General features: G+C 42.8%; 1 protein-coding gene across 1 annotated transcript in view; it reads right to left on the reverse strand.

Moving 5' to 3' along the window:
- Positions 1-6,337: 6,337 nt before the first annotated feature.
- The window catches only part of LOC120804415 (nuclear factor 7, brain-like), an 11,024-nt gene continuing 6,630 nt past the window's right edge, over positions 6,338-10,731 (reverse strand). Inside the window, exons 2-3 of the mRNA XM_040153861.1 lie at positions 7,967-8,235; positions 6,338-7,847 (exon numbers count right to left, since the gene is read on the reverse strand). Coding sequence (XP_040009795.1) covers positions 7,397-7,847; positions 7,967-8,235 — 720 coding nt within the window. The 3' untranslated portion in view covers positions 6,338-7,396. The remainder of the gene's footprint in view (positions 7,848-7,966; positions 8,236-10,731) is intronic.

A 10,731-nucleotide genomic window follows, 5' to 3' on the forward strand; every position in this document is an offset into this window, starting at 1 on the left:
GCGGGTTGGAGATTGTAACTGAGCACTCTCTGTCCGTTCTCCTTGCAAGTATTTAACCTCACCACTCTGTGTCCTGCCTCATTTCTGTGCTTATATCTGTTTTAGGTTGTTTGAACCTGACATTAACTTGGTCCTTCGAGCCGGATGAGGGAGACGAAATATACTACCAAGGCCAAGGGAGGGGTAGGCAAAAAGGCAGGGGAGGATTCAGGGGAGGTTTCAGAAGAGGTTTTAAAGGAGGATTTATAGATCGCAGCCGAGGTCGTGGTCGTGGTCTAACCAGGAAAGCCCTGTTCTGGACCATTCAAGTCCAAGAAGGAGTGCATCTACACTCCAATGCACTTGGAGTTTCTACACTCCAATGCAAAAGACTCAGAATGAAACCTAATGCTAACACAGGAAGAAGAAAGCCTGTTGGAAGCAATTCCTGTAGAGCTATGGTCAAAAGGGTCCACTGATGTTGGTTTAATAAAAGGAGCACTGCCAGTTCAAATCAGACCAAAAACGGAGTACAGACCATGTGTAAAACAGTACCCCTTGAAACCAGATGCAAGCGAAGGCATAAAACCAGTAATAACTGATTTAATTGCTGCAGGAGTGATAATTAAGTGTGATGATTCCCCATGTCACACTCCTATATTCCCAGTCAAAAAGCAAGCACCGTCTGTAGGATGGCGCATGGTGCAAGATTTACAAGCAGTGAACAACGCAGTAATTCAAAGAGCTCCCTGTGTCCCAGATCCTTACACTCTCCTAAATACATTAAGACCAGATGCAAGGTTTTTCACTGTGGTAGACATCAGCAATGCCTTTTTCTCCATACCAATCGCAAAAGACAGTCAATTTTGGTTTGCATTTACGTTTGGTGGACAGAGATACACATACACCAGACTGCCACAAGGGTACTGTGAAAGTCCCACAATTTACTCTCAAGTAATGAACGCTAGTATGGCTAAATTCACGCCTCCAGGGAAGAGCCAAATCCTCATCTATGTAGATGACGTGTTGTTAGCTTCCCCTGATAAAGAAACATGTAAAATAGATACATTGGCACTGCTGAAACATCTAGCACAAGAGGGACACAAAGTGAGCAAAAATAAATTACAGATGTGCAAACGCGAAGTTAAGTACTTAGGACACAATTTGAACGAAGGAGGGCGAACCATAGTGGAAGACAGAAAGACTGCAATCTTGCAGGCACCTAAACCTCAAACAAAAAAGCAAATGATGTCCTTCCTAGGCTTAACTAATTACTGTAGAAACTGGGTACCGAATTATGCTGAAATAACATCACCATTGAGTAAAATGATGTATGAGGAAGATCTCAAAATGACATCTCAGTTGAAATGGACTGCAGAAGCAGAGACAGCTTTCTGCACAATCAAACAAGTGTTAGTGTCTAGCACAGCGTTGGCCTTACCAGATTACAACAAACCGTTCATACAGATGGTAGACTGCAAAGGTCATTTCATGACCTCAGTTCTCGCACAGCAGCACGGTGATAAATTAAGACCAATAGCATATTTCTCATCGAAACTAGACAGTGTGGCCTGTGCACTCCCACACTGTGTGAAACTAGTTATCGCTGCCTCTGTGGCTGTGGAAACAAGTGCAGTAATAGTACTGTTCCACCCACTAATATTAAAAGTTCCTCATGCAGTTTCGGCACTATTACTGCAAACTAGTATGACTTTCCTGTCGCCGGCTCGCCATTTGTCGTGCATGGCCACATTGCTCTCACAACCACATCTGACAATAGAGCGATGTACAACGCTGAATCCTGCAACGCTGATACCACTCCCTGAGGATGGTGAAAAACACGATTGTCAGGCGCTTGCAGAGTTTTCAGCTAAAAGCAGAGGTGATTTGAACGACCAACCATTGAAAACAGGTGAAATAGTGTTTGTAGATGGTTCATCCAAAAAAGACAGCTTCGGCAAAACAAAAACAGGGTATGCAGTAGTGACCTCCAAAACAATACTGAAAACAGGGAGTCTACCTTCACACTTCTCTGCACAAGCAGCAGAATTAGTTGCCCTAACAGAAGCATGTAAGCTTATGAAAGGTCGAGAAGTCACTATCTATACAGACAGCCAGTATGCCTATGCAACTGTACACACGTTCGCGCAATACTGGAAAAACAGAGGTATGGTTACCTCAACAGGTAAACCAGTCACACATGCAGAGTTATTAAAAGAATTACTAAAAGCAGTACAACTACCCAAAACACTGGCAATCTGTAAATGTGCGGCACACACCGCAGGGAAAGATACTGTCTCGCTAGGAAATGCACTAGCAGATAAAAAAGCTAAAGAAGCCGCAGAAAGCGACAACTATGTTGTAACCGATGAATCAACTCCTTTAACAACTGACACACTGCGAGAAATGCAACAACAAAGTCCAGAAAATGAAAAACAGGTGTGGATAAAAAACGGAGCACAAAAACGCGATGACGTCTATGTATGACCAAACAATAAACCTATCTTACCAAAAAATCTCTACAAATGGGCAGCACTTTTGAGCCATGGTGTAACACATGTCTCAACAGGAGGGATGGTAGGACAGGTACACCAAAAATATACAACCTATGGATTCATTTCCTATTCAAAAAATTATTGCAGAGCATGTTTAACCTGTGCTAAATATAATCCACAAGGGAATCTGCGTCCACGACGAGGACAGTTCCCTGCACCACAATACCCGTTTCAGGCAATACACATGGATTTCATTGAACTACACCAAAGTGAGGGAAAGAAATTTTGTCTGGTAATAATAGATGCATTCTCAAAATGGATTGAATTATTCCCAACTAAACATCCCGATGCGCTAACAGTAGCAAAGGCATTATGCAAAAACATTATTCCAAGATATGGAATACCTGAGAGGATTTACAGCGATAATGGAGCTCATTTTGTAAATCAGCTGATACGAAAAATAGGCACTATGTTCCACATTGACCTAAAGAACCATTGCGCTTATCATCCGCAAAGTGCAGGCTTAGTGGAGAGAGCGAATGGCACTATTAAGAATAGGTTAAAGAAATGTATGGAAGAAACAGGCAGACCATGGACTCAATGCCTAGATCTAGTGCAATTGTACATAAACATAACAAGTTCCGGAGGATTAACTCCATATGAAACTATGTTTGGACGACCGTACAGACTGCCACAATTTAAAAATGAATGGGAAACAGACACTGAAATGAATTTGGCTGATTACATGCGCAAAATGCTAGAAAAGCAAAAAGAGAAAGTAACTGACGAAGATTCCCCTGTCTCTTTGCAGGTACCACAATTAGTGAAACCAGGCGATTGGGTGCTAATCAGAAGCATTAAAAGGAAGCATTGGCACTCGCCCAAGTGGGAAGGTCCATATCAAGTGTTATTGACAACGCCAACAGCATTAAAGATAGCGGAAAGATCCACCTGGGTCCACTTAACACACTGCAAACGCGTCATTGCGGCCGAGGACACTGAACAGAAATAGCGAGCAGAAAACTGACAATAGAGTGGACTTGACTGTCTAGAGGTCAGGTAGACTCGAAACTCAGAGAAGAAATTACAAGCCGCTAAATCTATAAGCAGTTACAGTCCCCACAATGACTCGACCGCATGTGTTGGCAGACCTCGCAATGTGCTATCTATTTCTGCTATCAATTATTGTAACATGTCCCCTGGTATGGTACTTTTGGGAACCTCCGTCGAAAAGCGCAAATAGTACTGAAACAGTCAAAGTCCAAACGGAATCACTTCAACTTATGCGAACGCGAAGGACAGAAGGAGCGGATGTCTATGTTAAAACTCTGACAGGAGCATTCTCGAATCCCTGCGATACGTCGACCGCTATAGGCGGAACAACACCAGATCCCTACCTTTGCTATAATTGCAAAAATGGCATAGCGGATTGGTGCTTCTATGATTTGCCCATGACTGAGGGCTATACCACAAGACATTGGGCGGGTTACACCGCCTATATTGATGTAAATGGTTACAAAACTAGTGGGAATGACTGGAGTAATATTATTTTGCCTACAGATTCATCCTGGGCTGCGGAAACATTTGGCACCTCAGAAAAGGCTAAGGAGTGGGCGCGTAGACTAAGTTATAACTGGACTCGAAATCAGTTATGCTTTGTCATAAATGGCACAGCCGAACCGCTGACAGAGCCAACAGCAACAGGACAGTATGGCCCACCAACATGTCACAGGTTTGGGTTTTGCATACAAAAGAGTGGCATTGACCCATGCACATGGGTTAGTCTCTGTCCAAATAGCACAGCCACTCAGCCCTGTCAACACGAGGACGATGGGGAAATTGGGAGGCAAAACGATTTTACTCCAGGGCCAAAATCTACCTCAGAAGCTACTTATGTTGTTAAAACAAAGGAGAAGACAAAGGTCCGTATAGTGTCGTATACAGGAATTACTGAGTCAGCAAACAACTGGATGATATTGGCCAGACAGGCGGCAGATGTCTCAGCTAGAGGTTCCTGCATCGTATGTATGGGTCCTAGGCCAGTACTACAAGTTGTTCCAGCACCAATGACTCAATCCTGTGTAATAGATGTAATGTGGAATAAAACTGTAAGACCAGACTGTCAGGCATGGGACAATGTTTATCCACTTACCTCGCAAGAAGCGGCATCACCGATTTTCTCAAATAAAGTAGCTGCAGGAAACTTTACCTGTCTTAATGTCACTAGGGGAAAAAGAACAGAGGATGTAGGTTCCGTGTCTACCTCATGGTGTCTCCACACCGTTCACCTAGCAACAGTGAACAGGCGCCTCATGGCTCGTAGTGACCTCTGGTGGTGGTGTGGAGGACAGACGATCAGAGATCGTTTTCCATGGACTCATCAGGTCTGTGTGCACTGGTAACGCTCTTACTACCAGTGGAAGTTCATCCCCTGACGCTGAAAGACCTGCTCACCAACGCGATCGGTGAGAAACCTCTGTTCAGAACAAAAAGAAATGTTAGCCCAGACCCAACCTATATTGATGCTATAGGAGTACCGAGAGGAGTACCTGATGAATACAAATTGATCGATCAGGTAGCTGCAGGGTTTGAGTCTAGCATCTGTTGGTGGTGCACTATAAATAAGAATGTTGACAGAATCAACTATGTTCATTATAATGTGCAGAAATTGGGAAATCTAACACAATGAGGGTTTGAAGCAGTTCATCAGCAATTAGCAGCCACCTCCCTAATGGCGTTCCAGAACAGAATAGCCATTGACATGATTCTAGCCGAGAAAGGAGGAGTGTGTTCAATGTTTGGGGAACGGTGTTGTACGTTCATTCCTAATAACACCGCTGCAGATGGCAGTTTGTCTGTTGCAGTAGATGGACTACGAATCCTGAACAAGAAGATGAAGGAACACGCCGGCGTTGACACCTCCATGTGGGATGACTGGCTGAACATGTTCGGGAGATACAAGGCTCTGATGTCCTCCATCCTAGTGTCACTTGCTGTTTTTACTGCTATTCTAACCCTCTGTGGATGTTGTTGTATTCCCTGTATCAGATCTCTCATTCAGCGACTCATCTTCACTGCGATAACACCTATGAAACAAGATTTCACGCAAACGTATACTCTCCTGGGTGAAGAGTCACGTGAAGAAGATGCAGATGATGACAAAGATGACGACCATCATCTCTCTGATGTGTTTTTCGATCCTGAGGACTATGGAGATGATGATGATGAGAGCTATGTCTAACTAAACTCTGAGTGTAAATGTATTTGTTCTCATGAAAAATGATCTTACAGCTGAAAATCCACTGAAGTGGCTGTTAAAGTGATATGAGAAATGAGCAAATATGTGATAAACAGGAGGGAAATGTTAGAAGAAAGTACATAAATTATCCCATGCTTCGCTATTTCTCTTGTATTATCAGCACCCTTGAGAATTATGCACAAGGAGGTACCGCAGCTGCAAGGCAGTTACCCCCAGTAAAGATAAGATATATTCCCTCTTCCTTTGTTTTTGTTTCTTGACCCGTCCCTGAGACAGGCAGGAGGCACCCTGCTCCTCAGATGAGATTGTGTAGCTATGCCGACATACGAACCACCCTATGGAAATAAAAGAGCGAGGTAGACGGCTGAGAAACTCAGAGCGGGTTGGAGATTGTAACTGAGCACTCTCTGTCCGTTCTCCTTGCAAGTATTTAACCTCACCACTCTGTGTCCTGCCTCATTTCTGTGCTTATATCTGTTTTAGGTTGTTTGAACCTGACACATATTGTACAACATTCTACACATTGAAGCACAAACTTCCAAGTAAAGGCCCAATAAGCAAAACACATTTTTGACTGAACGGGGCCTTTTAGCAAAACAAAAGTTGTGATTTTTTTCACAAATCCTATATAGATTATACAGTGTAGGTTACAAACTACACTTCCATTACTGTTTTTGCTCTCACTTTACTTTTGTTTGTTATTATTTCATCTGATGGATGATATGTACATGTTATTCCACATAATAAGTTTAAAACTAATGTAAATGTGATTGAGTTGACAGTGGATAAAGGGTATCAACAGTCAGGTCCTGGAAGACCGTGGATCCCAGAAACCTGAAGGATTCCACAGCCGACACAGTACTCTCGAGTATGGTGAGGGGGGACAGTGTTCGGGGGTTCCTCCTGAAGTCCACTGTCATCTCCAAAGTTTTGAGTGTGTTTAGCTCCAGGTTGTTGTGACTGCACCAGAGGGCCAGCTGTTCCACCTCCCATCTGTATGCAGATGGGAGGTGGAACAGCCATCTCGTCACCATCTCGGATGAGGCCCATGACTGTTGTGTCGTCTGTAAATTTCAGGAACTTAACAGACGGGTCTCCTGAGGTGCAGTCGTTGGTGAAGAGTGAGAAGAGCAGTGGGGAGAGTACACATCCCTGGGGGGGCGCCAGTGCTGACTGTCCGGGTGCTCAGCCTCACCTGATGCTTCCTGTCTGACAGGAAGTTTGTGATCCAATGACAGGTGGAGGAGGGTAAAGTGAGCTGGGTGAGTTTTAACCAGAGGACTTCTGACATGATGGTGTCCTTGCATATGTTCCAGGGGAGTCGAGGTGTTGCAGGATGTAGCGCATATTGACTGCATCATCCACTGACCTGTTTGCTTGGAAGACAAACTGCAGGGGGTCCAGCAAGAGGCCTGTGGTGTCCTTCAGGTGGGTCAGCACCAGTCTCTCAAAGGACTTCATGACAACAGATTTCAGAGCGACAGGCCTGTAGTCATTGAGTCCTGTGATGGAGGGTTTCTTGGGAACCAGGATGTTTGTGGAACAAATGAACAAAAACAGTGGAAGCTTCAAGACAGCTAAGAACTGAGTCAGCCGTCCATGGCACCATCTTGAAAATGTTGCCACAGCCCAAGGATTTCCTGTTGCCCCATTATCTCAGACTTCAGAACCAGCACACTCTTAGGGGGTTATGATCTGCCGCCTTACTAAATTTGTACTCAAAATATGCTGCCACTGGCTCTGACACAAGACATTTTCCCATAGTGTGAATGTGTGACATGTTTTCTGCATCATAGAAGGACAGCTCCTCGGATAGGCAGTCAAGGTAAATCCCAATCTTTTGAGGTCTGCCTGTAAATGTTAACTCTGTGTCTTGACTAGATGTGACATATTTTTGTTTATTATAGCTCAGGTAATTATTTTTTACCCCTACTTTCCAATATTCCCTTTTTCCAACCTCTATTTCCCAGTAATGTTGCCCTGAGGTGAACTCATTGGTGCTGCATGCAGAAGCATACCGTTCTGAGGTCACCTCAGAGTAAGTTGTTTCATAGTATTGCGGCATGGACCCCATGCTATGCTGGCTATAGATTGAATGCTGTCTATACTGTGGGCTTTATTGATGGGATTGGATGATTTCAGGACTATACATCAAATTCTTCCCATCTTCAGACACAGTTATGTTTTTTCTGTCACTTATGAGTGAAAGCTCTTCTGCCTGGGGCTGGATCACCTGAAGCATCTCCTTCCAGATAAAGAATTGCTTTCACTGATTTCTTCCCTCTGTGTATTGGCTAGGCTCTCTGTAGCACAGATATCATCAGAAAGGTTCTCCATACCCATTTCCAACTCCTTCTTCACAGATGCAGCGGCTGCTTTGATTGGTTTAAACTTGTGTCCTTCGTGCTTCTCTCCATCTCGGCATATGATGCAAGCTATCTGCTGATCTGTGACGCAGAACAATTTCAGTTTTTCTTCATGTTCAGGGCACAACTCAGCCACCTGTAAAATATGAATTTATCTGTAAGTAAATACAGCGGTTGAGAGATGCTGAGACATTACATATTTCAAAAAAATGTTTGACCTGCATTCATGAGACAGCTGTCACCCTGCCTTTCAATGCCAGCAGACTCCAGTCTGCAGTGTAGTTTCAAACCCTTGTCTGATAAACCTGACAACTGCACCACATTATATTGAATAATTTATCAGATAAATGTTAAGTTGCAGTTTCACTTCTCTATCCAACCATCTGCACATTCAGTCTCTCTTTATCGTCCGCGTGGGCTCTCTCTCTCTCCCTCTCTCTCTCTCTCTCTCTCCGTTTTTCAGTAGGTTAGTTAAATGACATTTAAATGTCTGTATTATTTCGTTATTTTCCGGTAGCAACCCCTGATGCAGGGGTCTACGTGTATGGAAATAATGAAATAATACAAACACAAAATGCACCCCAGACACAAATATTTGGTTGCAGAAACTTTGGCAACAGTGACAGCCTCTAAACATTTCTCATAGCCATCTAGAAGCTTCTTGCATCTGTCTGCTGGTAGTTGCTGCTACTCTTCCATTGCTATGCGTTCTAGCTCTTTTAAGTTTGCAGGAGTCATTTTTGCAATGGCAGATTTCAGCTCTCTCCAAAGGTTTTCAGGACTCATTGCTTGCCTGTTTAAAAAAGTCCATCTTTTCCTTTTCAACCAACCATTCTTTTTTCCTGCTAGATGTGGGCTTTGGGTCGTTGTCCTGCTGAAAGACCCAAGACCTTCACCTCAAACCTAGTTTTCTGACACCGGGTAACAGATTTCGCTCTAAAATGCCTTGGTAATCTTATGATTTCATCATTCCTTTGTTACATTCAATGCCTCCAGTATCAGAGGAAGCAAAGCAGCCCCACAGTAACACAGAACCTCCACCATCTTTTACTGTAGGGTGTTCTTTTCTTTTGGCTTCATTTCATCGCCTATACACAAAGTGATGCACTGCATTCCCAAAGAGCCCTACTTTGGTTTCATCTGTCCATAGAACATTATCCCAGAAAGACTGTGACTTATCTATGAAAGTTTTTGCAAACAGTAGTTTTGCCTTTTTGGTGCCATTCTTTCAAAAGTTTTGTCCTTCTTGACCTTCACCCATGGAGCCCTCCTTGGTTTAGTGTATGGTATATGGTATGGGCTGAAACCACCACTGCAGAATGGTCCAGATCAGCCTGAAGCTCTTTAGATGTCTTGTGTGGTGTTTTTTTCTTCGCAGGCTTCTATCATACTTTTTTCTTAGCACCATGTCCTGGAAGGGTCTTAACAGTTTTATGACTGTGAAACTTCTTGATAACATTACAAACTGTTGAAACAGGTATTGCAAGATCTTTGGTGCCTGCTTTGTAGTCTTTTAGAATTGTTTTGTCTTTTGATAATAGCATTTCTGATGCTCTCAGACAGCTCTATTGTCCTCACCATTGAGAAAAACAAACTGGAAACAATCAGCCCCTTTTTATGCAGTGAAACCATCATTCATTGGTTAATTCAGGTCATGTAAGCACTGAAAATTAAACACAGGTGAGTCTTATTTGTTATTTTTTATTTTGTTTGAGGAACTAATTTAAATTTATCGAAAGGGTGTCAGTAATTTTGTCAAGTGTACATTTTATTTCTGTATTTTATATTTCACTATATGAAAGCATTTTTTTGTTGTTGTTCAGTAACTTTGGAAATTGTATTAAATATTCTTATTGTACAAAATTTTTTAATTTCCATTTATTTCCATTAAATTCTGTACTTAAAATTCAGGGGTGCAAATAATTCCAACCAGGACAACCAGGACTTGTAAGAGAGAGGGCCAAGATGGCAGCTCTGTGAAGTTGTATTTAGGCCAGTGGTTCTCAAACCCCCCTTCAGAAGGCTAGAAAGGTTCACCCCCCCCCCCACCCCACAATTTTTATCAATCATTAGCAATGATAGGGGAAGCACTTAATATAAAAGGTTGCAGGTTGAATGTTTTTGTGCTGACCTTTATTTCACTAAAACATTTTTTAATTTTACCTACATAAATCATACTAATTCAATTTAGTTTCACTCCATATTTTTCCCTCGGTCATCCACGCCCTCTTTGCAGTGACTCCGTGCGCCCCCAGGTGGGCCCGACCACAGTTTGGGAACCACTGATTTAGGCACAGCAGTGCTTCAAGAAAAATGCTAATGTCACGTTATGGATTTATTCCACTAATGTGTGCAGATTATTCCCCATATTTTCTCGATCTAAAATGCACTGCAGTCCCCTGTTACTGCCAGCTCTTCTGCTGGTCTGGAAAGGGTGTATCTAGCCTTACACATGATCTAACCACCTACAAATGTTAGGGATGTTTTATGCTACTTGAGATGGATGGATACTTAAGTGTGGTTTTAGGGAAGCAAAGTGAATTTTATAGAGTTGAATATTCACATATACACTACTGACATGTCATCATACTGTATTGCATATTGAAAAATGGGCTGATGAAGAACTACATGA

The sequence above is a fragment of the Xiphias gladius genome, chromosome 18 (assembly GCF_016859285.1).
Source record: "Xiphias gladius isolate SHS-SW01 ecotype Sanya breed wild chromosome 18, ASM1685928v1, whole genome shotgun sequence".
Classification (NCBI taxonomy): domain Eukaryota; kingdom Metazoa; phylum Chordata; class Actinopteri; order Istiophoriformes; family Xiphiidae; genus Xiphias; species Xiphias gladius.